General features: G+C 31.7%; 3 protein-coding genes and 1 pseudogene across 12 annotated transcripts; 2 read left to right on the plus strand and 2 right to left on the minus strand.

Annotated features, from left to right (window-relative positions):
- The first annotated feature begins 792 nt into the window (after positions 1-792).
- LOC104703701 ((E,E)-geranyllinalool synthase-like) lies at positions 793-6,199 on the plus strand. 5 transcript variants are annotated; one of them, XM_010419759.3, is made up of 11 exons: positions 793-1,348; positions 1,803-2,010; positions 2,780-3,009; positions 3,111-3,234; positions 3,354-3,469; positions 3,560-3,884; positions 4,000-4,089; positions 4,167-4,388; positions 4,508-4,637; positions 5,226-5,312; positions 5,731-6,199. In XM_010419759.3, the coding sequence occupies exons 1-11, from the start codon at positions 1,015-1,017 to the stop codon at positions 6,061-6,063; spliced, it is 2,199 nt and encodes a 732-aa protein (XP_010418061.1). In that variant the 5' UTR covers positions 793-1,014; the 3' UTR covers positions 6,064-6,199. The 5 variants fall into 5 exon arrangements, 4 of the variants coding, with proteins under 4 accessions (XP_010418061.1, XP_010418060.1, XP_087316144.1 ...); XM_010419758.3 differs by having other exon boundaries at positions 837-1,348; positions 5,067-5,312; XR_015562663.1 differs by having other exon boundaries at positions 871-1,348; positions 5,030-5,312.
- Positions 6,200-11,615: 5,416 nt separating this feature from the next.
- On the plus strand, positions 11,616-17,251 carry LOC104705154 ((E,E)-geranyllinalool synthase). Of its 5 annotated transcripts, none has more exons than XM_087460020.1 (12): positions 11,616-12,146; positions 12,708-12,909; positions 13,003-13,232; positions 13,350-13,473; positions 13,566-13,684; positions 14,067-14,251; positions 14,353-14,468; positions 14,785-14,883; positions 15,021-15,236; positions 15,744-15,873; positions 16,084-16,329; positions 16,493-17,251. In XM_087460020.1, the coding sequence occupies exons 1-12, from the start codon at positions 11,762-11,764 to the stop codon at positions 17,063-17,065; spliced, it is 2,625 nt and encodes an 874-aa protein (XP_087316146.1). In that variant the 5' UTR covers positions 11,616-11,761; the 3' UTR covers positions 17,066-17,251. The 5 variants fall into 5 exon arrangements, 3 of the variants coding, with proteins under 3 accessions (XP_087316146.1, XP_087316147.1, XP_087316148.1); XR_015562665.1 differs by having other exon boundaries at positions 11,679-12,146; positions 15,821-15,873; XM_087460021.1 differs by having other exon boundaries at positions 11,679-12,146; positions 15,744-15,804.
- A 269-nt stretch (positions 17,252-17,520) lies between these two features.
- Positions 17,521-21,124, minus strand: LOC104752778 (serine carboxypeptidase-like 32; annotated as a pseudogene). The gene is made up of 10 exons (XR_015562765.1): positions 20,849-21,124; positions 20,606-20,714; positions 20,316-20,411; positions 19,260-19,352; positions 19,097-19,182; positions 18,431-18,724; positions 18,214-18,344; positions 18,019-18,114; positions 17,762-17,867; positions 17,521-17,667 (listed from the first exon to the last, which is right to left on the minus strand). The product of XR_015562765.1 is annotated as a serine carboxypeptidase-like 32 (transcript).
- A 614-nt stretch (positions 21,125-21,738) lies between these two features.
- On the minus strand, positions 21,739-25,093 carry LOC104703703 (serine carboxypeptidase-like 32). Its single transcript, XM_087460023.1, has 10 exons — positions 24,530-25,093; positions 24,282-24,389; positions 24,073-24,168; positions 23,859-23,951; positions 23,661-23,755; positions 23,024-23,290; positions 22,814-22,944; positions 22,603-22,704; positions 22,241-22,346; positions 21,739-22,086 (listed from the first exon to the last, which is right to left on the minus strand). The coding sequence occupies exons 1-10, from the start codon at positions 24,771-24,773 to the stop codon at positions 21,934-21,936; spliced, it is 1,395 nt and encodes a 464-aa protein (XP_087316149.1). The 5' UTR covers positions 24,774-25,093; the 3' UTR covers positions 21,739-21,933.
- Positions 25,094-27,544: the final 2,451 nt, after the last annotated feature.

Below are 27,544 nucleotides of genomic sequence, written 5' to 3' on the forward strand. Positions count from 1 at the left end.
AAAAAAAAATAAAATAATAATGAATGTCATAATTATGGCAAGATCTACCTTTCATGGTGAAAGGTCTATTTGTGGAGAGAAAGGAGTGAGTACTATCGTATCCACGTAGATATATATATATATATATGGTTTATTGATAAATTGATTGATAATTGTGAATTGAGTAGAATTTCATTTCACCAATGATTCTTCAAGATAAGATAAGCAAAATGAACATAAACATATTTTCATCATATCTATCCAAATAAGAGTTCTGAAATTATTAAGAACTACAGTTTATGTGAGAGTCAACGCATTGATGCGGAAAATTATGAACGTCAACCCATCATAGATTTAAAGACGAATTTTCTGACCAAGGACACCTGATACATCGTAAATTTCAGATAATTTTTCTTTAATTTCTTTTTTTCTTTCTATAATTATATTTTAGCGCTTACCAAACTAAAATAAGGAAAAAACAAATTTCAAGCTTTGTGTTGTATGTGTTGTTCTTCTTTTTTTTGTCAAGAGGCTTTTGTGTTTTTTTTTTGTTACATATATTTTGAGTTTTATTTAGTCTTAATATTGATTAACAATATAGAGATTTTCTATCTTTTTCTTGGTTTTAATAGGTCTAACTAAAGAGATTTCAATGAATAAGAGAATTGACTTTTTTTTATTCGGAGATTTTCGTGCTTAACGAATAATCTTGCAATCTTCAAATCACCCGTACGTTTATATCAAAAAAATGTATGTGGATCTGGTTCTTTCCAATTTGAATAAACATTGGGAGGACAGATTATCGAGAAGGACAATGTTTTTGTCAATATATGGGGGTTTCTATTTTATTTTTTCGTGAGGCTTTTTAATTGCATTTTCACATTATTGATTATGGTTTTTTTGAAAGCTCATCGAAGCCCTCTAGACTCTCTATAAAGACCCAAAATTTCGTGAACAATAATATACGAAGCTAAAAACATTTGTTTTTTTTTGACAAAAGCTAAGACATTTCAAGAAAGAAAGAATCTAAAAACAATGAAATTCAAGAGTCATTTTACTTCCGATCTCTACTTTATAGCTGAGGAGATCAAGAGAGATACATTTGAATTGGATAACTTTAATACGAATCCTTACTCGTTTGTCTCGCCCTCAGCTTATGACACAGCTTGGCTAGCCATGATTGAAGATGACGATACTCTACAACCAATGTTTCAAGGTTATGTAGATTGGATTCTGAACAATCAGAATGTTATAGAAGGATTATGGGGGAGGCTCGGAGATGAAAATGGAGACGAAACACTCACTTCTACACTTGCATGTGTTGTAGCACTTCGCAAATGGAACATTGGAAGTCTTCATGTCCACAAAGGTAAGCGTTATGCTGACTTGTTTCGCCATGGGCTTAGTTATCTTTTTGGTTTGCACGTGTGGTTGATTTGAATAAAAACCTTTCGTACATTTCACATTGCATCCATTACGTACGTTTCACATGCACACGTGTGCCGTGTCTTTGCACAAATTCTAAATACGTGGATTTTTTTTTCTTTTTTTTTTGTTAAATGGGAAAAATGTGACGTGTCTTTCATCAATTTTTTCCTAATTAAATTTATTTGTTTGGTATCAAAACTAAAATTCAATATATTTTTCTGTAAGCTGTGTGCATTTATTAAAATATGAAGGAGTATTATACTATATCAATAGAAAATTACTTCATGCTAATCATTTATTAAATATATATTTCAAATCCCCAAATGAATTTTATAGTAATCTTTTTTGAGATTAAATGGGGCATATATGTTATACATCATGAATTAAATATATAGGGAAGAGATACATAGAAAGAAGTATGGAGAGTATTATTGGGAAATATACCAACCCTAACATGAAGGGATCTTGTCCTCGTTGGCTGGTTCTCATGTTCACTGGACTCCTCGAGATTGCTGAACAACTTGGCCTACGATTTCTCTTCTCTACTCGAGCGAAACGAATGATAAATAACTTGTTATTCCAGCGTAAAAAGATTCTCCAACGGTACGTGCCAAAATCTAATACTCCTTCTGTTAAATTTTAAGTGGTGTTTAAGGTTTCTAATAAGATAACATCAGTAAAATATGATTGGTTAAAAAATTCAATCCATTTACTTTTTTGCATAGAAAATTAAAAACATCACTTATAACGAAACAATTTTTGTTAGCTAAAATATCATTTAAAATGAAAGAGGGAATATAAACTTACAAATTAACAATCTTAATGGCATAAAATTATCTATAGTGTTGTGCCAAGGTCTGTAGAGACCTAAGGCAAAAATTTTAAAATGAAGCTTCACATATTTTATTTTTAAGAGAGATTTTTTGGTTATAAAAACAAAGAATTATTATTAACTTTTTTTAAAAAAAACTTTAAAGAGTAAGTTATTAGATATGATAGCTTATGTAAAGGGGAAAAAAAAAATTTGTATGAATGTTGAATTTTGTTTCCAAAATTTTCCTAAAATACTACATAAAAAATGCTCAATCTAGTTTACAAATAAAAATGTGACCTATCTTTGATTATTTTTTTTGTGTGGTCTAAGGCAAATGCCTTTTTTACAAAGCATAAGGCACGGCTCTGATTATCTAGTCATGCTTAAAAGTAAATGATATACACATGAAACTAATGTGAGGAATCATGATTCCCTATCTAACACAAATAATTGCAAATAGATTTCCAGCTAAAAAACCAATTGTTTATTCTTGTATCTTATATGGTAGTTAATTGGTCATTTACCTTTTTGGTCAATTACCTAACCAACTTTGTTTAGAGAAAAACTTGTGGATGACCGTCACAATCAGCAGTCCCTGCTCGCATATTTAGAAGTATTGCCATCTACGTTATACGCCAAAAATCAAAAAGACATCATTCAGAAACTTGGTGATTCAGATGGCTCTTTGTTTCAATCACCCTCAGCAACTGCAGCAGCGTATATGCTCTCAAGAAATACCCAGTGTCTGGCTTATCTGAAATCTCTCGTACAAAGATGTCCCGATGGAGGTTAATTTTTTTTTTTTTTTTTCAAATCTTTAATCAAGAAAAAGGTATTAATAGCTTGATAATCGTTATTTGTATTCCTTATGGTTATCTATTAAATACAGTGCCACAAGTTTACCCACTGAGTGAAGAACTCATCAAGCTCACTATGGTCAATATAATGGATAACTTTGGTTTAGCAGAGTACTTTGGTGAAGAGATCGATCATTTTATCCTTCAAATTTACAAGTGAGGGATAGTCACAAACACTCTTAAGATCATTAATACTTTATAGTTAAGTAATTAATACTTTCTATATACACAAATTAAAATTTTGGTTTTTATATTATCTTTTATTTTCTCCTTAGGAACTACGAGGAGGAGAATGTCGTGACAATGCCCATAAGTTCAAAAGTAGATCAGTTGCACAAAGCCTCTCTGGAGTTTCGAATGCTGAGATTGAACGGCTATGATGTTTTACCTAGTAAAATAACTAATTTTCTATGTATATAAAAGTAACTATATTCCACCAATTTCAAATTTAATTTTTGTTTTTCACACAAACTTGATTTAGGGAGCTTTTGCTGGTTCCTGAGTGATGAAGAAATCCGAGATCATCTAGAGACGAACACTGAATGTTTATTCTTTGTGATGTTAAGTGTTTACAGAGCAACTGATCTCATGTTTCCAGGAGAGTGTGAACTGGAAGAAGCAAGAGAGTTTTCTCGGAAATTTCTCAACAAAAGTCATTTTATTGATGAACAATTTGTGCCCATTTTTCACATTAAACATGAAATAAGTTCTCCATGGAGGGCTCGACTCAAACATCTTGATCATAGGATGTGGATTGAGGACAAGGACTCAAATGCTTTCTCAGTTGGAAAAGCCTCTCTAATCCGGTATTTAAGCAATATGATAAAGATACTTGCAATTGAATATTACTTTGTATGTCTAGCGACAAACTTACTCATACTAGGGTTTTTTTTTTCTTATCACTGGAACCTTATTACACAGTATATCTATCGACAAATTTACTCATCTCGCTCTGAGAAATTTTGAACTTCGACAAGCTGTATATAGACATGAGATGGAGGACCTGATTACGTAAGTATGGAGAGCCTTATACACCCTATATATCAATCATGGAAAATAAAGTTGATATATATTTTAATTTGAGCCAGGTGGGTAAAGAAATCAGGACTTAATGATATCGGATTCGGAAGAGAGAAGACAACATATTGCTATTTTGCAGCTTCATCAAGCACTTCGTTACCTATTAAAACCGCAACTAATATTCGTAAGCTAATGGCAAAGAGTGGGATCCTTATTACAGTTGCTGATGATTTCTTTGACGAAGAAGGATCTTTTGATGAATTGGGAGCACTTACTAAAGCTGTTATAAGGTACATTGGTTAAAAAAAATTGTCATGCACGTGTGATTATTATAAATTATCTATCCGTCTGGGAGTCAATTACTCAATTGATTGTAAACTGAAATATTGTCTACTACTAAATGATATAGATGGGAAGGAGAAGCGCTTAAAGGTTACGGCAAGATCATATTCAAAGCACTTGATGATCTCGTAAAAGAGACTGCAGAAACTTGCCTTAAAGGTCACGGAACTGACATAACAGACCATCTACGCAACATTGTAAGTCTTTCTAATTCAAGATACTGTTAGTTTTAATCATGTTTTATGTGTGGATTAACCTTGATTCTTGAAGTAACTATATAGCCAAGTAAGTAATCGATATGTGATTTCTTGTTCAAACAACTACATACTTAGTTTTAATACTAAAACAAATAACATCAAATTATACTAAATAGTGGAGTACAAAATTATATTTACCGTTCTCGTACGTACTAAATGTTTTCGTCAATATAACAAATCTAAATAATTCAAAATCTTACCGGCTTCTTACTTTAAAATTATTATAGGGGTATTTTCACCGCTAGTTTTATGGAAAAGATTCTTAACTTTGATCCAAAATACTAACTAAATAAAAGCAAGACCAAATTGTATACTAATAACTAAATTTTCAGAATAGATGAATTAGTGAAGTAAATAATGACTATGCAGTGGAGCGAAACATTTGAGTCGTGGCTACGTGAAGCCAATTGGAGTAAGAAGGGACACATACCGTCGATAGAAGAATATCTTCAAAATGGAATGATCTCAATCGCAGTACATACCATTGTTCTTCCTACTTTGTGTCTCATTGAATCTTGTTTTCCCCAGCACAAACTCAAGCCCGGAAATTATGATGACATAACAGCATTGCTCATGACCATTACCCGACTCCTTAACGATCTACAGAGTTACCAGGTAATGTCAATCTCTATAATACCTGAACTAATATATCATACATGGATACATTTTACATATATAGGGTTACCATGTATTATTGTTGATTAGACATTCCAATTAGAATAGCTTATGAGGCATGTCAACTGGTTGATCAAAAAAAGAAAAAATGGATAATGTCAACCAGCTTGCGGGACAGCCAGAAAAATCTAACCAGGCTGAGTTTACCAGTTTGAAGTTTAAGTCTATATCTACTTAATAAGGTGAGAAGATATTATAAATGTAATTGGGTATATCTATATCGAATTCAAATATAGTATAAGGTAGTTCTTTTCTAGTTAGTTATTTTGGACGAAATTGAAAGCTATGTGATCTTTATCTTTGAGGCATATGAGGTGCTCGTCTTGTACTTAACTTCTTGTAATATTAAAATTTGCAGAAGGAACAAGAACAACGCAAGATCAACTCCGTTCTGCTCCACATGAAAAGTCACTGCGGTTTGAAGATAGAGGATTCGATTGCTTATATTGAAAAGATAATTGATTCGAAGAGGAAAGAATTTATGGAGTATGTCCTAATGGATAAATTCAGTGATTTGTCTAAACCGTGCAAAGATATTCACATGTCTTTATACAAAGTTTTTGAGATGTTCTTCAACAAAAAGAATCGCTATGATTCGGACACGGAGATGCTTGAAGACATTAAGAAGGCTCTTTACGATCCCATCAACTTGGAAATAATTAGTACTCTCCGAGATTTATCCAACGTTTAATCGAATTTCTTAATTAATCTAAATTTTATGAATGTATTCAGTACTGAATAGTCTTCATAATGATACATGCATCATGTAATTTGTTTCATGTAATTTGTTTCCTCTATACAGAAAATACATTCATAAGTGTGAAAAATTATATATAAATAGAGTAACCTAAAAGAAAATATATTCTGAAGTGTGAAAAATTTTGGTATCCTTACGTTTCAGTCTTAATCAACAAATGTACGTTAACATTTAGAAGATATTGAATCTCACATAATTGGTGGTGATTTAAAAATATTAAAACCATTTTGGCCACATTAAAGACTCATATCGAGTTTTCAATAGGGTTTTGGTAAAACTGCGTAACCCCAAATTGCATACGTAAAATAAGTATACAAAATGTTATGGAATAATTAATACTGTGTAGTGTTCAACGAGTTATGGAATAATTACATACGTAAAACAATTTGAAAAATTATATGGAATCAATATACAAGAAGTAACAAAATGTTAGATATTGAACTGAAAAGTAATTTCTTTCAGTTGCGCAATGCTAATCGTCGGTACATGGGTGGAGTTATATATTCTTCATGATCCGGACAACTTGGAAAGGACACGGCTTAATTAATATTTTGTTGGATCATTGTCTTCTTTTTTCTTTCTTTCGATAGTATACACATTTGAATTTGATTAATAACCTCTGATGCAGGTCACAGTGGCCAAATCAAATCCGACTTTGACTGGTTCCACGTGAAAATGAAATTAGCGTGTTTGATTTTTCCAATTTGAATATGAATAACTAGCATGTATTATGCTTACTGGCATTTTTGCATAACCGTCATTCTTCCATAAATACTGTATAGTGTTCAACCACTTTTTCATCGAGAAAATCACGTTTTAAACCTTCTCACTGAATAACACTTCAAACATTGAGAAAATTTCATGAACACTATAAATTTTTAAAATAATTTTATTAACACTTTAAACTTTAAAACTAAATTTTATTTTTATACCGCCATAAAAAATAATAGAATAATAATATTCGTCAATGCGAAATAGTTAAACTATATTGGTTTAATTAAAATTTTAATTACTTTTAGTTTTTATAAATAAATAAAAAGATAAAAAATAAATTTGTGTTCATCTTCATTGTAGACAAATTTTTTACGACTTTACTCTTCATACTATTAATCTTTTTAATAAATGCATCTCCAATGGATTCTGATTCAAATCGATTGACTTTACATTGGAAACCAATGAATCTTTTAAATATGTTGTCGTTTTCAATTTTACATTTGTCAAATATTTAAACTTTACCTCTGATTCTTCATTATTTTTTGCTTTGATGTATTTTTAAATTTTTTTATCAATCGTAATAAATAATTAAATTAAATTAAATTAATTAAACAAGTATTTAAATCAAACTAGCATAGTTTAACTATTTTACGTTTACGGATATTACTGTTCCACCATTTTTCATGGTGGTGCAAACAAGAAAGTTAGTTTTAAGGTTTAAAGTGTTAGTAAAATCATTTTAAAAAGTTATAGTGTTAGTAAAAAAAATCTCAAGGTTTAAAGTGGTATTCAATGACACTTTGAAAGTTTTAAATGTTATTTTTCCGTTATTAATTTGTCTACAGTAAATTAATTAGATCATTTTTCGATCTAACACTATTATATATCATCGTTTTAGTCATTATCCGATACACGTTAGCAGTTATAATCATCTATCTACCACTCCTTCACAATCACGTAAAATATAATATTTTCAGAAGATAAAAAATTAGTACCCACACAACTATTTTCGATTAGATTTTTTTCTTTCTCTGGTACGTAGTACAAAACAATAATTGTCGTATTTCTAACTCCGGGAGACAATCGTCCTCAATTTATTGAGAACCATAGCATTTTTGTTTTACGTTAATATATATGTTTCAAGTATTATCTTCTACAGTATTTTGATTTGTTTTTTAATTAAAATGACTCCTGAAAGCAATGTTTCTGTATTCGCAATTACCGTAATACTAAAAACAAACTATTATCGGTAAAAACAGTCCGTAAAAACATGACACGAAAAAAAATTGTGTTAAGTAAATGAATGTATTTGTTGCTATCATCAAATAGATCTTTTTTTTTTTCAAGAATAATACAGTAACTAGCGTTGTGGAAAAAACTTAGTATTCACATCATCGATTTATGCAGACTCCCATCTGGCTTCATAAAGAGATGCTTGGTGCAACCCTCCTCTTATATGAAGAAAACTTTTGTCCCCTACTCAGGCCCGGATCAAAGTTTAAGTAGACCCAATGCTATTTTATAAACTACACTCAAATATATCTATATATATATATATATATATATATATATTTTAAAAATTAACATGTAAAAAGAATTTTGGATCCTTGGACCCTGTTCTCTTGCGCCCCCGGCACATGTGCTAAGCCGGGCCTGCCCCTACTGCACAACTGTCTTACTACTTTACGTAGGTTGTCATGAGCCGGCGAGACTAGAGGTTATGGACCCGTCTATCGACAATGATTATTCTCTCATTTCGCTATGTGCTCGTGGATGTAGCTCCGATTTACATTTGGCTCCCATGTGGCAAGTTGTCCTACAACTCTTGTCTCCGACAATTTGTATTAAACTTTTGAGTTTAACGAAACTCCCAAATCTTGTAATTATTTTTTCTGATAAATGAAAACAAGCATTTGCACAACAACAAAAAAGGAAAAATCCTACTAGATCCGAAGACAATTGGATGGTTTGACTATCCTCTTCTATCTTTCTTTTTTTTTTTTCATTTAGAAACAGAAATCATGATAAAAAGAAAATGGTATGATATGATCGCCAAAAAAAAGAAAATGGTATGATATACTTCTACCGAGGTTTAGAATGGATAGTTCGGTAAAACTATGCTAATTAATTCACATGTGTTAAATATTTTTCATTCTCCCGAGTGTGTTAGATTACAAATTGTACGCTACAGTTTGGACAAGTATCCTCCCGATCGAGGTTACGGGGTCAACTTATAGTAGTGTATATGGCCACCTTTTGTCTATCCCATACCACTATAGAATTAAAGGCAAGACGAACTAAATATTTTCAGTCGTACTAGTACGTATTTAAATTTCATGATGAATTTTGCATGTTTCACGTTTTCTACGGTCCACACCATAGAGACACATCGTTATTCGAGCTCGATCAGTCTATTCATTTGTGCTATACGCAAATTAAAGAACGTATAATATTAAAAATCTTCTTGGATTTGGCATTTGAAGAGTCGATAAATATTTAATTTTATAGAAAAGTCAGTAGATATTTTCCTCTTTTAATGTTATAGATCTTCTTTTGAACTTGTATTCTGTGTCTCACGCATATAACGCCAATTCCCTTTTCTTTTTTTCGTTCTTTGATTTGACTTTCGACTATCCCGCAACTAGAACGCTGTTGGATTTTCGGTTGGTGCATCCTTAAAAGACATGCAATATGAACACCATAACTCGATGGTCGGACGAACGTATTGCTAACAATCTTGAAGATTTTGGAAACTATTTGACAGTAAAATTAACAGTCTTTGCTCCATACAGGGGAAATGAAAGTATAATTCCTTCAGATCCTTCCACATGTTCAATCTTTTTTTCGAATTTAAAGGTAGATCAAACTATATTTTTAAATTGATATACTAAAAGTCTAAAACAATATGAATCTTTTTCATATGTAAATATAGGTTAATATCTTATAAACCTAATTTTTTATTTCCGTTAATATTATTTAGCTTTAAATCAAGAAAACTGTTTAACAATATCTTCTCCATTTAAATCAAGAAAATTATATTGTTAATTTATAGCATATAAACAAAAAAAAATTACAGACTGGTAAAATTAAAGTTTTGCAGGTTTTAAAATTATATCTCACATAATAATGATACAATTTAACGTGATTCAATTGAGTTGGGAATACTTTTGATACTATCTCTAACAATTTTTGCTTACATGTATTTTATCACTAGATTATCATACTTTCTCATTTAAAAATTGAGTATAAATCTCTGTAATTTTTGGCCAATTATATAAGAATCACTTAAACTCGCAGTTATGAAAGTGAATCAAGCGATAACACTTTTAAAACTTAAAACTACTCTCTTTATTCGTTGATTAAAAAGGAAAAATTACCAAAAGCCAATAACTTAACAAGTAAAGATTTCAGGCAAAAGTCTAGATGTTGCTGGCTTGAATTGTTCTTAACACCACACCATATAACTTGCTTTGGTCTCGGATCCCAAAAGATGTTGGGTCATATGTCCAAAACCTGTTATCAAAATAAAAAATTTGAATAAACAAAATTTTTCCAATTCTTTATTTCTAATATCGACAGTTTTCTATGTTTCTCGATAACAATTTATTTACTTCTACTTACAGATCAATCCTCCTACCTCACAGTCACGACCAACTACTCTAGTGTCTTTTTTATATTTAATTAATTTGTTACTTTTTTTTTTTAGTATCTCTTCTTTTCTGCCATTTGAAACAGAAAAGAGATTCGTTACGACTGACTTATCCGAAACAACCAAATAGACTTTATCACTTTCTAAGCAGAACTTATATAGTTATTTGATTTTCCAAAGATGGACGAACACGAAGGTTCTGTTTTGTGATACACCATTTATTGTAACAACTAAAACATGGCAATTTTATGCTAAATTATACAGTAAATCTTGTTTCAACTACAATTTGCAATAAACAAAAAATAATTACATCATCATAAATCTCCAGATCAAACCAAAATATTGTGGGAGAAAAATGATTATTCTGAGAAGTACAAAGGTGCAAGTTGTAACGACCCGGAACCGCCGGGTCAGGGTGTTTTAGAAATGACCGATGCCAATATATAGGTCACTTCAGAGAGCATCCCGATGAAGCGCTTTTGACGATGGCTTTGAAAATGACTTCCCCGTACAGATGAGAGGGCCGGTCCTTCTAACCAGAAGCGGCGGAGGATGAGACACAATTGAAGAAAATGTGTGGAGGAGACCTAAATATTTCTGGAACAAAAAAAAATATCAACGAATAACATTTGATTAGGTTTTTACGTTGAATTGAGTTTTGTTAATTTGATTAGGTTGAAGTGATATACACTATGTAAATTTATATATGGAAGGATCCACGACGACATTAACATATTGTAGATTACTACACTACGAATATTATTTTTAATGTTTTATAATTAACTAATAAAATATATATGGAAATTAAAACAAAGATATCGGTAAAGATACTGGACAATTTTTGACGAGATACACATATCTATATATATATATATATATATATTTTAAGTTTCAGTATTGTTTTCTGATTTGTTTTTTTTTTGACAATTTTTGTGAGGTGAGAACGAGATAAACGCATAATGATACATTTCTACGTGATATCTGTGATCACATGGGGATGTAGTATAATTCCTTGTATGCATTTATTAATTGGAAGACCAGGCGAGGAGTTGACCCTTCGTATGATAGAGGAGTAGACCATTAAAATATTCAAACTATACACACTTTTCACATTCTTACATTTAAACTCAATAGGCATACTCGCTTCCTCTATATAAACACAACCGGATTAGTGACCCATACATTATAACACACAATCTTAAAGACTATCCTCCTAGACACAAAAAAAAAAAAAAAAAAAAAAAAAAAAAAAAAACAAGTACAAGAACAATGAAGTCCTCTTACGGTTCTTTCTCTGATGATCTCCACGGTTTGGTCAGTGAGATCAAGAAAGAAATACAGTTGTCCAACATTAATCTTGATCCTTACTCATTTGTCTCTCCTTCCGCCTACGACACGGCTTGGTTATCCATGATCGAAGAAGACAACAACGTAGGTGATGATGAGCTTAAACCGATGTTCCAAGATTGTCTAGACTGGATTATGTGCAATCAAAACTCAAGAGAAGGTTTCTGGGGAAACTCCGGTGGTTATACTCAAATGGCTGATGCCGAAGCCGAAGACGGCGAAGATGACATGTACATTCTCACCTCTACTCTTGCTTGTGTTGTAGCACTTCACAAATGGAATATTGGGTATTTTCATCTCCAGAAAGGTGCGTAATTAGCTTTTTGACTTTGTATTTTTGTGGCTCTTTCACAAACGTTTGTACATGTAAAACGTAGCTCACTACGTAAGCAGACTCCGACAAGGTTGGTCTACTGCGTAAGCATTTATCAAAAAATCTCATTACGTAAGCATCACATGCATGGCCCATGCGTTATTCACGTGATAATATATACAAAATACGTCTTTTTTCTTTTTGGTCAAGTAAAATACGTCTTTGGTTTATTGTTCCAGCGAAAATCATATACTTGTGGTTTATCACGTGTTTCTTTTTGTTTGTTTTATATGCTTTTGTTAAGCTGATAGTGAACATACAAGAGTACTCACACGCTAACAAACGGCCATTTCTTTTCAGCCGTATGCATGGTGTTTACATCAATATTAATTTAACAGTGTTAACGACTTTTTAATTAAAAGTGGTTAAGGTTATCTTATACTTATACATGTGGGTCATAACTAAATAGAATCTTACTTATTTCAGTTCACTTTCATCGTCATCTTGTAAATGAAACAATTTTTTACTAACTACTTTACTTTTTTTTTTTACTAGGGAGAGGATATATCGAACGAAGTACGGAGATGATAATTGGGAAACAGATCCACGAAAATGGATCTTATCCTCGTTGGTTCGTTATCAAATTCACTGGAATCCTAGAGCTTGCTCAACAACTTGGCTTACACTTTGTCTTCTCTAGTCGCTGCGTCAAAATGATCAAAGAAATGTTTTATCAACGCCAAGAGATTCTCAAAAGGTAAAGTTACACAACTCCTCCTCCAAAAATTTCATCATAAACATATATATTTTTATTTTTTTAAATCAATTTTTTTGTTTCCTGTTTTCCCAGAGAAAAATTGATGGGTGATTGTAACCATAAACCTCTACTAGCCTATCTAGAGGCATTGCCATTGAAATTATATGTTGAAAATCATGAAGACACCATTGTTAAGAGCCTCGACAATATCGACGGCTCTTGGTTTCAGTCGCCTTCAGCAACTGCATCAGTGTTTATGCTCACTCGCAACACAAAATGTCTAGCTTATCTTCAAAATCTCGTTCAACGATGCCCTAATGGAGGTTAAATATATTGAAATTCTAGTTATCCCAAAGCTATGGATAATTTGTATATTATTTTTATTTAATTTCATATTTAATAGTTAAGTAACAAGCTACGTGTAATTTTTTTTGTCTCAGTGCCACAAAAGTACCCTCTCAATGAAGATCTCATAAAACTCTCCATGGTCAATCTAATCGAGAGTACTGGTTTAGGAGAGTTCTTCGGTAGAGAGATTGAACATGTTCTTCAACAAGTTTACAGGTGAGAAAACATTTTATAGTCAACTATTTTACTTTTCTATATATAAATATATAATATGTAAGAAAAGCTTATCTTTTCCATATAATTTTAAGGCGCCACGACGAGGAAGAAGATGTCAAGAAAAAGCCCATGAGTTACGTGGCAGATGAGTTGCACAAAGACTCTCTCGCATTTCGGATGCTAAGGATGCATGGTCGACACGTCTCACCTGGTAAGAATTTATCATTTGTATCATTGTATGTCTTCATTAATTGATTACATTCTCTACAGCTCCATGCATATCAGTTTGTCACTTATTTTTGTAAATCGATCTCAAATATCAACGGTAGTCCTTTCAAGGCAGAAAGCACTACATTTATAGTTCTAATTTAAGTTTCTTGTTCTTTGGTAAAGGCAATTCTTCTAGTTTGCTACATAAACATTGTGTTCTGTTTTTTTTTTTTCTGAAAATTTTTTATCAAAAAAAAAAAAAACAAACTATTCTCTGTATTGTCGAAGTTGATGAAAAATAATTCTTTGTCCTTTTCGATACTGAGTCTCTTATTTTTTTTTTTTTTTTGGAGTTTAAAAGCCTTAGTATATATACATTGCAGGAAGGTTTTGCTGGTTCATGAAGGATCAAGAAACCCGATATAATTTAGAAAGAAACATAGATTCTTTCTTGCCTGTAATCCTAAGTGTTTACAGAGCTACGGATCTCATGTTTCCGGGAGAGCATGAGCTTGAAGAAGCAAGAGAATATACTCGGAGTTTACTCGAGAAACGTCGGTCTAGAATGGTACACGACTAATATTTCTTAATAATTTGATGTATTTTTAGTTTTTTAGTGATTAAAAATACATTGCTTAATAATTATACTGAAAAATGATTGATCTGTAGATTATACATGAATTAAGTACTCCATGGATAGCTCGACTCAGACACCTTGATCATAGAATGTGGATTGAAGACAAGAACTCAAATGTTCTCTCAAGCGGAAAAGCTTCCTTTCTAAGGTATATACTATTTATATGTAATCTATAGGGGAAACGTGCTATCTCCCCCCGCCCTCTCCGAAAACTATGGGTTGGTCTTGGTTTAGAGATTAAACCAATGTAATCAGGTCACGAGAGATATAGGTTTCAAACTTTTAATTTGGGAGAAATATGTTTCAAACTTTTTTCTCTGCCACATATAGATCGGGGTCAAAGTTTGAGCTCTATCTACTTAATATGATAGTTCTGGGTAAGGGGGAAATAACATGTCACCTATTTATAATTTAGATCCCATAAAAATAAGATAATTTATGGGGTATTGTGTTGTTGGCAACAGACTGCATAGTTCATATAGCGACAAAGTAATTTATCTTGCTGCAAGAAATTTCGAGTTTCAACAAGCCAAATATCGACGCGAGCTGGAGGAATTGACAATGTAAGTAGACTTTAACTAGTTTACACTGCATAGTAATCGTAATAACAAAAGAGATTTCAGTATAGGAAACTAGCCTTTTGGTATACAAACTACACTCCATGAAGTGATATATACCTAACAATAGCGATTTGAGACAGGTGGGTAAAGAAATGGGGACTTAGTGATATTGGTTTCGGTAGAGAGAAGACAACATATTGTTACTTTGCAACTGTCACTTCGTTGCCCTATGAATATGCCATCAAACTTGGTAAGCTTACAGCAAAGAGTGCCATCCTCATCACAGTTGCCGATGATTTCTTTGATGAAGAAGGTTCTTTCAAAGATTTGGAAGCTCTAACGAAAGCAGTCTTAAGGTAAATTATTATTTAAAATTAAGTTATGCTAGCTGGCGTGATTAGAACATACCTGGAGATAAGCTATTGATCCATTGATTCTGAGAATATTAAGAACACTAAGATAATCCCAATTTACTTTTTAATTTATAAAGAAAAAAAACTATAGAAATTAAACTATTAGCTTGAACTGATTGAGATCTCTGTAAATTCATGAGAAAGAATGATAGAGAAATAAGAAATTCATTTAAAAAACCAAAAAAGAATGATAGAGAAAATACTATCTTTTCAGCTGTTTTATTAGTCATTAAAAAAAAACAGCTTCATAAAATCAAAAGCCATATTGACTATTTTAAAAAAAAAAATGAAAAAAGAACTCTAGAAAACCGCACATGGGATAATTAGTAAAGTAAAGGGTAATAATGTAATATAAATTATGGATAATAAGCAGAATTTTACGTTTCATAAGCACTTAATTATTTTGTTGATTCTAATTGATTCGATTATTGTTTACGATATAAATGATAGATGGGAAGGAAATGAGCTTAAAGGTTACGGCAAGATCATTTTTAAAGCACTTGATGATATTGTAAGTGAAACTGCAGATACTTGTCGTAAGCATCACGGAACCGACATAATCGTCCATCTTCGCAACATCGTATGTCTCTTTAATTACTCGACCCAATCCATAAAAAAAAAAAAAGGGCAAAAGCATACATTTTTGAAGGAAATGACATATCTTTCGACAAAATTTAGGTTCACGCGCGTGTTAAAAAGAGAAAAAAGAAAAAAAAAATCAATTTATTAAGCGTCAACTAAGGATTATTATATATTGGTCTCTGTTAATCTGTTATAACTATATATGTAGTGGGGTGAAACATTTGAGTCATGGCTACGTGAAGCTGAATGGAGTAAGAAGGGACACACACCTCCCATGGAAGAATATATTCGAAACGGAATGATCTCAATCGCAGCACACACCGTTGCTCTTTCCATATCATATATCGTAGATCCTTGTTTTTCCCAAGACAAACTCAAACCCGGGAATTACGATAATATGACAACATTGCTCATGATCATACCTCGACTCTTAAATGATCTACAAAGTTATCAGGTGATTCAACGTTTTTTTTTGGGGGTCTAGTCAATTGAAATTAATTTAAGGGGGGTTAATCCTGTGACTTGGATAGTGTGAGGTTAAAAGAATAAATTTCTAATTTTTTATTCTCACTCTTGTACTTAAAAGATCAAATTTGTCATGCAACGTTATTTTGCAGAAGGAACGAGAACAAGGGAAGATCAATTCCGTGCTGCTCCACTTGAAGAATCATCCAGACCTCGAGATTGAGGACTCGATCGCTCATATCGAAAAGATAATCGATTCGAAAAGGAAAGAGTTACTGGAGCATGTACTAGTAGATGGACTAAGTGATTTACCAAAACCATGCAAAGAGATTCACCTGTCTTGTTGTAAAGTCTTCGAGATGTTTTTTAACAAGAAGAACCGTTATGATTCGGACACGGAGATGCTTCAAGATATCAAGAAGGCTCTCTACGATCCTGTGAATGTTTATGAACAATCAGAGATCGAGCCTTTGCCACTGTCACATGGTGATGACTTTATGATTCTTCCTTTGCTTTTGAACAGCATGCCAAATATTCTTGAATTAAAGAGGAAGGACGAATACGGAGCAATGAAGACATCTATGTGCTTGAGAAGAAGTTATCGTGTTCAAAAACGCTTTATGGTCTCACAGCTTGATGATCATCGTAAGCCTCTCAAGATTGTCGCCTCGCAGCGGAATCCGACACCAATGATCCAACCAATATTCTCACCATGCTTCTACTAATTAATCTCTTATCATTATATATTATTATGTATAGATTGGTAAATAATCTTTACTCTGTTACATGTTAAATAGTGTGTATTTGTATGTGTTTGTGCAAACTGTTAAGATAGATGTGAGTGTAAAAGATTTAAAACTATGTTGTTTTCAAATTGATTTATGATAGCTATATGGATTTTTTTTTTAAAATGTAAGAATCCCATATTCAAAGTGAAATGGATCTATATATATTAGAAAATTTTAATTTGTTATAAGAGATATTTTAATATATAAAATGGCATTGCAATGCCAGTTAGTTTAGATTTTAATATTCAAAGTGAATTGGTGTATCTTCTCATTGCCAGTTAGTTTAGATTTGGAAGTGTATGACTCCTAAAATAGTATAAAATCTTGGATGATCCGGTGGACTATATCCTTATTATTATTATCAATATAATTTTCAGTATAATAGGTTTTCTCTATCGCGATGAAGGAGGATTAACTCCCTTGAGAAAGGCCGAGAAAAACGCAAGGGATTCGCTGGGTTTGAACGAAGGTACATCATGTCCTGCTCCTTTGAACGTTGCAAACGTCAGACCTTCATATTCTTGAAACCATCCACTTACCTAACAATCATAAAACAAAACATATCTGATCACACTTCCATTACTATATGACGAGATATCAATTAATAACATTTTTGAATGCTATCATTTTCACCTGTTTCTCGTGATACCACGGCCTCCAAGTCGTCTTGATGGGTAATTGTAATTTATTTATGCAGTACCTTGTCCCAAGTACGGGAACTCTACCGTCGGTATCTCCGCTGAGCCAACACCAAGGAGAAGATTAAAAAAAAAAAAAAACAATATCGGAGATAAAATTTAGAATATACGGTTTGGTCCATGCATTCATCTTTTGTATTTTCTTGGTTAACTCTTGAATTTGAAAACGGGAAATTTTAGAAGCAAGTTTACCTGTAAACCCATATTCTTATTCCTCCAGCGATTAGTTTCTTATATATGGGCAAAACCGAGGGCTTTGAATCAGCCCAATTATCAAAGATATCATCGCTGTTTCATGGAAAACGCATGGAGATTATTTTGAGTGACTTATATAACGTGAAAGTAATTCAAATAAAATAAATGAATATGAGAAGGTAGTGTACGTACTTGCAAATGCTCCAATTCTTAAGATGAACACCATCACTTGCATGAAGAGCTTTCTGAACATCTGCCCTGTTGAAGAATACTCTTGAGTAATCATCCAAACACGGGTCGTATCCACCCATCAGCCTTGGTATCTATTGAGAGTTTCAAGTAAGCTTTCTTCGTAACACACAGTATTGTGACATATATTCAAACGCAGATACAAGTCTTAATTAATTACCATTTTGGAGTTGGCGAGATTAGTCTAGAACCGGGTCGAATCAACGGAAGAATTAAGCGTAGAATTTTTAATGCATGTAGGAGTATAGAGACTGTACTGATCAATTTGGTGATATTGTTTTAGTATTTCGTCTACGCCTTCTTTGCATTCTTTAACATCCCAAGTAGTGTTACTACTGAAATTGCAAGTCCTGCTTATGACTCCATATGTCTCGTCTGATATCACCGCATGACTCTATGCGTAATCCACATATCCTTTCCAATCTTCAGCTTCCGATGTTTCAGGATTTCCAAGCTAACCAATGAGAGAAGTAAAAATAAGGAAATATCATCAAAAGTTAAACACATATATAATTGAATATTATTAATAAGAATCTCACATTTTTACCAAAACTAAAAAAAAATGAATCTCACATTTGTAGTAAGATAACATGTCAATACATAGACGTGTTTCGAACATTTTATGTTGTGTTTGTATGTTTTATGAGAATCAAAAGTATCAAAATACTGAACTCTTGAGTTATGATTTATTTTATTAATAAACTGAATAATATAAAATATTACTTCTTATGGTGTTATCAAAAACGTATTGAAATGTCAAATGTCCATAAACATCAGTGAAACTTGGTATCGATGTTTATGTATGTAGTGAAAGAAATAAACATACCAAAATGCCCTTAAGCTTAATGTGACGTGATGAGTTATCAATGTTCTTGTCATAAACGACCTCTGCAAGCTCGGGTATGTACTTTCCTGCATGCGTTTGTTTATATCAATCAAAATCATAGACGATAATACATACAATGTTTTTTGTACAGATTAGTCCAAACCTGCATAGCTCTCTCCTGCTATATAGAAATCGTTTTCTCTGTAAGCTGGGAATCTCTCTAACCACTTTTGGATAAAGGCGTATGCGTCTCTTGCTGTTGATCATGTTATACAAAGTAGTCAGTCGTCACGTTCGTAAAGTACATGCCATCAGGTAATAATATATGACTAATATTGTATTTGAACACCCGAAAAATTATGCAAAAATTGAAAAATACAGTGACTTTTTTTGTTAACTTGAAAATTATATTTCGTTTTGATGAAAAGTACCCCTCAACACCTTATAATGAAAAAAATAAAAAAAATAACACGGATAACATTGTTATCATCATCATGAAACGTACTTCTTCATTAGTCCAGAGCTAGAAATGTGATAATCAAAATAAACATGATAGTTGACTTCCGACTATATGTTAAATAAGTTTATTGTCTTATATCAACGTAAAAAATATAAGCCTGCATTTTGGTAAATATCCCAACCAACTTAAAATATAATTCGACAACGTATTTAAGTCTTATTATTAAGGCGATAAAAACGACTCTATTGTGTTGCCAATGTATAATTCAACCAAAATAAAATATAAGCCGACCAACAAAATCATATACTACTTTGAAGATATTTATCAATTCAAAACAATAAAAATCTAATGGTGCTAAATAAATCGAGAAAAATAAAATGTGAGTCGAGGAACATGAATTATAAGTTGACAGTGTAAATAAGTCGTTGGTTTTAAAATAGCAATCAATTAGAATTTAGAATATAAAACATGTGTTTCAAAACAGGTTAATTTTAATTAAATTTTCATTTGACCAACACAGAATATAGGTCAACATTTCAAACAAGTCAATTTTTATTAATAACATGAAGAAATTTATCTATTGACCGAAAATGTCAACTAAGAAATAAATAATTCAACCGTTAGCAAAAATGTGTAAACATGAGTATAAGCTATGCTCTTTTAATGATCACAAATGTCATAAAAATTCGGATATCCATTCCATGGTCACACATAATCTAATATATACACTTAACAAAAAATAAGTAGTACTGTACTTACCTGTAAAATCATCGCCAATTTTTTTGTAGTCAGTAGTTGTGTTTGAATACGAAAACCCAACACCAACGGGAGATTCTAGAAACAATATGTTGGCCTCTGCATCAGCAAATTTAAACACATCCATTAACCTTTATATCTAATTAAAATCCCTAACTGTAAAAGAACATGACTATAAACAAAAATCATTCTATTCACTGCCATTTGAGATGAAAAATCCATAAACTTTGGTATATATGTAGTACAAGTTATATCTATATTGTTAATGTAAACAAAAAAAAAATTGTGTATACCATGATTCCATTGCGTAGGGATTAAATTTAAGACTGTTTCCTTTGTTATCCACAAGAAATGGACCAATTTCTTGTATTGCTCCGTATCCCACGGAAGAACATCCAGGGCCTTTGTTTAAAGAGTACCGATGTATATATATCAGAAAAAAGCAATATAAGTCTCCCACTAAATAAATAAAAAACATTATATGTGCAAATTAACATAATATGTTTCCTTAGAACTCAAATGTTGAATTTGATTACCTCCATTAAGCCGCAGTACTAAAGGCTTCTGGTTTGGGAGTCTCATAGCCTCGAAAAACCAATAAAACATAGCCCTGCCATTCTTTTTATCAACTGGGACATAACCGGCATAATGTTTGAAGCTCACACTAGATTGACCAGGCAAATCCGTAACGAGATCTCGCGTCGCTTCTTGGTTATCAGATGAAACAAACATGGAAAGAGTGCAAAGACATAGCGCACTCAAGAAACTGTAAATGTTCATTTTTTGATGAGTCATTAGGGAGTGATCGATTATTAAAAAAAAAAAAAAAAAAAAAAGGAGAACAAGAAGTAATGAGGTGGTTGTGAGATAAGCTTGGATTTTCATATAATTTATATGGATTTCATCCAATTTATACGGAAAGATTTTGTGAATTGATTTTTTCTTTTGCCTTTTATGTTTAAGAAGGAAATAAACAAATTAGGTAGATATATATGAAAGAATAGTCCTTTTGGGCAATGAATAGATTTAATGTCATAATGTTAGTCAACTCTTGATTATATAAGAAACAAAAAATTTCTGAATTAACTTTTTATTAATTTGATACAAGATAAGAATTAATATGAATTAATATGTAGTTAATAATTTGTGAAAGTATTGTTGATTTGTGAATCAAGATTGAAAGCTGTTGACAAGGGAAAAAAACATTTAACTAACATACCGCGGACAATTCTAAGTGGTGAAACAAACAAAAAAAATGTTGAATTCATCTTATCAAATTTTATCAAATTACAATACCAAATTTTATCAGATTCGGCCTCTACTTCACTACTCAAGCATCAATTACCGATTATATCGATATATTGTATGTTTATCAAATTTTAACTACAATTTGATATTATCTTTTAATATTTTATAAAGTAAAATGTAAACTAAAGAGTTATGTTATTACAGTTATAAACGCGGTTGCAGTGAGTCTGGCACAAGTATATATTTTAAGGTATACTAGCATTACATGCATTCATTTATAACTTAACTCTACCGTGAAGATAGATGATGATCACTTTCTGAGAAAATTTATCTCTTTTTCTATTTTAAATTAGCCTCAATTTTTAATTTGCTTCTAGCTCTGTCGCGATGAAGGAGGAGGAACTCCATTGAGGAAGGCAGAGAAAAACGCAAGGGATTCACTGGGTTTAAAGGAAGGCACATCATGCCCTGCTCCTCTGAACGTTGCAAACGTTAGACCTTCGTATTCTTGAAACCATCCACTTACCTATAAATCATCACAAAAAGAAAAAAAAAAAAAAAAAAAAAAAAAAAAAAAAAAAAAAAAAAAAAAAAAAAAAAATCACGCTTCAGAAACAAATCGCGGTATAAAATAACATTGACGAGTAATAATATGATTGTGATTATTAACTGCATGTTACCTGTTTCTCATGGTACCATGGCCTCCAAGTTGTCTTGATTTGTAATTCCAGTTTATTTATGCAGTACCTTGTTGAGAGTACCGGAACTCTTCCGTCAGCATCACCGCTGAATCATCACATAAAATTTAATAATTCAGCCAGTTATCATAGTACAATATAATTTATTTTTCTTTGGAACCAATAAGATAATGGAAACTAGATGAAAATTCATTTAGCTTGGGTGGCAAGAAACTAATTTGACAACGTGTGTTTCAGTCCATTGCTCATATGTTCTTATTGGGTTTCGAAGTATCAATGTAGAAAACTTAGATATAATTGTATCTTTTAATTGTTTTTTTCCAAATATATAGCCTAAAATTTACCTGTAAACCCAAACTCTAAATCCTCCAGCGATGAGTTTCTTATATATAGGCAAAACCGAAGGCTTTGAATCAGTCCAGTTCCAATTATTTAGAATATCAGCACTGTTTCTCGACCAAAAAAAATAAGAAAAAGAGATTAATTTAGATATTCATATTCTCTATAAGATATTATTGGCAGAAAGAAATAAATTATAAGATGAGTAATACATACTTGCAAATGGTCCAGTTCTTGGGATGTACACCATCAGTAGCGTGAAGAGCTTTCTGAACATCAGCTCGGTTGTAGAATACTTTTGCGTAATCATCCAAACACGGGTCAAAGCCATCGAACAGCCTCGGTATCTGTTTAAGAGTTTCAGCTAAGTTCTTATAGCAAACTATAGCACACATATTTAATGAATGTATTGTAAACTTAGTTTACCGTCTTGGAATTGGCGTAGGAATAAAGCTTTGATGAATGGTGAATGCAGGTAGGAGTGTAGAGGCTGAATTGATCAATCTCTTTGTATTGTTTGAGTATTTCGTCTACGCCTTCTTTGCAATCTTTAACGTCCCAAGTAGTATTACTATTAAAATTGCAACTTCTTTTTATGACTCTATATGTCTCGTCTGATATCACTGCGTGGCTCCACGCATAATCCACCCATCCTGTCCAATCTTCCACGTATGATGTCAACGGATTTCCAAGCTGCGTCAATAATAAGTAAATAAAAAAACAAATATCATGTCTTGAATGGAACATGGGACAATGTACGATGTGTTTGTTTTAGCGTTTATCACAATTAGACGTATTATTAAAATGTCCTTAACCTTCAATCATCAACTCTAGAATATATACAAAGATTGGTCATATTTTAAACAATGTACGAATATGTACACTTGTTTAGTGGTATAGGAAAACTTAAAAAATATACTTAAATGTCCTTAAAGTTCAAGTATGAGGTCTATAATAAATCGATTTCATCAAATTGTTTAGTGTCATGCATGCGAATCAAACATACGGAATTGTACGATGTTTTTTTCTTTTGTGTCCTATGAGAACCAAATGAGGTAAATACCAAAATGCCCTTTAAATTAATGTGAAGTGACAAGTTGTCGTTGTGTTCCTTGTTCTTGTCGTAAATAACCTCTGCAAGCTCGGGTACGTATTTCCCTGTCCATATACGTAAATTCTTTATATAACTCAAAACATGGATATATAAAACAATTTTAGATGACGTATTATATAATTTCGAATTTTTTATGAAATTTAAAACCTGCATAGCTCTCTCCTGCGATATAGAACAAGTTTTCTTTGTAAGCTGGGAATCTCACGAGCCACTTTTGGAGAAAAGCGTATGTGTCTCTCGCTGTTGATTGTAAATAAAAACAATCAATTGAGACTCCAAACAAGTAACAACAAATATATATATATACATATATATATAACTTTATACGTACATAAAATATAATTTCATATAAATAAATTACCTGTAAAGTCATCGCCGAGTTTTCTATAATCACTACTTGTGTTTGAATACGAAAACCCAACACCAGCTGGAGATTCAAGAAACAGTACGTTGGCCTCTGCCCCAGTATACCAAATTTAACTCAATTAGTGTTGTTTATGATGAATGATGATGATGATGATAATGATACGATGGACATAATATAAAATAAAATAAAATACAATAGCATACCTTTATTCCATGCGTAGGGGTTAGACTTAACACTGTTTCCTTTGTTATCCACGAGAAATGGACCAATCTCTTGAGTTGCTCCGTATCCCACAGAAGAACAGCCAGGACCTATTATATTAATTATAAACAATGACAAATCCAAATGTGTCCCCCATACGTCCAAATCCAAACATATTTATAACTGAAAATATGTGAAATAGCATAAATATAATGTGTTTTCCATGCAAGTCAAAATTGAGTTTGATTACCTCCATTAAGCCATAGTAATAAAGGCTTCATGTTGGGATAAGTCATAGCTTCGAAGAACCAATAAAACAAAGCCCTCCCACTGGGTTCATCGACAGTGACATAACCGGCGTAATGTCTGAAGCTAACTTTTGGTTGGCCAGGAAAGTTTGTCACGAGATCTCTCATTGCTTCTGAAGTATCAGATGAAACAAAAGCGAAAAAAGTGCAAAGACACAAAGCAATGGATACACTGAAAATGTTCATAGGTCGATGATTCAGATTTTTAGTGGAGATAGAGGTGTGAAATGGTGTCTCTCTAAGAGATAAAAACAAGGATGAATGAACTACAAGGGATTTTTTTTAAGATATGAGATGTATGAGACAGAGGCTTTAATGTATCCACTATTTATAAGGAAAGATCCTCACACAGTTAATGAGAAGCTGGTAATTAGCTGTAATTAGGTGATTGGGACCTAAACCAACATTACATTAATGTATCAGCCCATTAATTTTATCAAGAACTACCTTTATTTAGTTAATGTGGCATTGTATTTGTAGTATCTTATGATTTTCATAGTGCGCACATTGAAGTTTAACATGATATAATATGGATTTATGTCGACTACTTGATTCCAAGAGTTTACGAATAATTTCAGAAAAACTGAAAAAGAGTCTAACTACTTTTTCCCAAACTCTTCCCAAAATTAACAACTAATAACCATAAAGTCTAATAACCATAACTTACAGGTATTTCATCAGAAAGTCATCGTAAAATTCTACAACTACAAGCAACGTAATATTTCAGTAATAAGAAATTATGATGTACTTTTAACCTTAAGATAGTTCATACTAATATTTACTTTAATAATACTATGTTTATTCTTCTATTGTGATCCATTACCACATAACAGATAATTCTTAGGTCAAACCATTCTAACTATTTTTCTAATATAATTACGAATCTCTTTGAATATAATGGCATGACTTTATGGAGCGGATGAAGCACTTTCTCTTTGATGGGTTTTAAATCTTTAATCTATGAAATTGCAAAAAGTGATGCAACTTTATTGTCGTATCAAACCTGTGAAAATACGAGACCTGGTTCCCATAATAGCATAAGAGCATATAACACATTAAGGTTGATTGGAAATTCAACAGTTAGTTTGATTACCAATTAGATGAGCAATTAAAATAAGTAGATAAAACGAGTGGTTGGAACAAGTGGTTAAGAGGTAATTAGAAGCTTAAACGAGGTAGTTGGTAACTGCCTAATAGGTATGTATGCAACCGCTTTGTTTACAAGGTAGTCGGTTGGAATTTTTTAATTATTTAATATTTTTTATATTTTGAAAAATATTGTGTATTTATATTATTTTACTAAAAAATTATTTAAAGTTAAGTTAAAATTTTGTTGTTTTTTACAATAATATTTTTACTATTCTTGACTATTATTTAACTGCTAGTTTTAATTCAATCAATTTTTTTTCTTATATATCTTTTCCAACCAACTTTTCTTTAATCACTTTTTTTGCAACAACTAAAAAATTTAACCGTCCTGTTTAAACAGTATTAATTCCAAGTATAAAAAAACATGACACACCGATATCAATAGTTAGTATGTTAGCTTGGGCATCAAGCTAGTAAGTATCAACAAATTGTATATATAGTAAGTAACAAGAAATTGTAGTTATGATGTGGTAAACGAGAGTCAACATACATAATTTAGATAAATGAAACACAAAGACAGAGAAGGTAAAATATAATCTTGGTAGTAAATTTTTTCATAACCAATGAGCTCGGAAAATTTCCAACAACGAGAAAAGAAAAAGACATGGCACGTTGAAATTTATTTAAACCTATGGTCTTTGCGAAAGGAATTTGAGGTATATATGCTAAATTAAAATTGATGTTGCTTTCACTTAAAAAAAAATGGTTTAGCTAGTGCGTATAGTTTTTTGAATTTTTTTTATTTTGTTCAATCTTTTGATCAGTTAAAAATAATAAATTACGTGAAAATATAAAAAAGAGAACAACCTTTAAATAGTACTGTTTTCTTTTTCAATATAATATATATATAATTTATATATGGTGTTTATTTGAATGGTTATGATTTATGACATGGAATTCAACTTACCATATTAAGGAATTAGAGGGGAAATTTATTCGCATTAAATCTTCCGTGTGACATTCGGTATTTTCTCTATTACTCAATATATTTTTATATTTTATGGAAAAGTTAGATGTATAATTTATCTTTTGTGCAATAGAAAATTGGTTTAAACAGTTCGATGACATCATTTGGTTTATAATAGAAAAAGACTTATGCAGTCTTATATACTAACCTTTTCATAGAACTCTTTAGTTAGTGAGTTGCCACTAGATTGTAACTTGTAGGTTATATTTGGTCTATATTTAGAATGCGTGAATATAATAATTCTCCTAACATGTGAGAACAGACGCGTGGATCCCTTTTTAATCTTGTTTTCTCCAAGAACATTTTTAATAATCTTCATATGGTTATAATGCTAAAGACTTTATTGTCATTAGTATTACTTTAACGCGAATTGAATATATTGAGAAAAATAGCAAATGATAGGGACCTCTTCTGTTAGTCATGGTTCTATTTTTGCATGGAGGTCCACCTATTGTTTCTATAAAAGACTCAGTTTTGTACTAACATATTAAAATTTGTGCATTTGTATTTGTAATAATCTTATTGGCATAACTAAACGCAAATATATTATTCTCTCTGCATCACAAATAATGATAATTTTAAATGTTTGAGATAGATAGTGACATTGTGACAATGTGAAGTCAAAGAAATGGGAAGTATCAGTTTGACCTTTTTTGACATTACTTTGGGAAGAAAAGGATGATATGAGCATATGGAATATAAATAGAGCACCAGAGAATATCTGAAATTGTTCTACGAAGGTTTCGTTCCCATCAATCGATTTGACCGGTTTAGAATTTATTCGGTATTGTGTTTGCGTTATATAACCATAGATGTGACAGAACTCGGATTCTCTATCTGA

This window comes from Camelina sativa, chromosome 7, assembly GCF_030686135.1.
Source record: "Camelina sativa cultivar CO46 ecotype springtype chromosome 7, ASM3068613v1".
In the NCBI taxonomy this organism is placed as follows: Eukaryota; Viridiplantae; Streptophyta; class Magnoliopsida; order Brassicales; family Brassicaceae; genus Camelina; species Camelina sativa.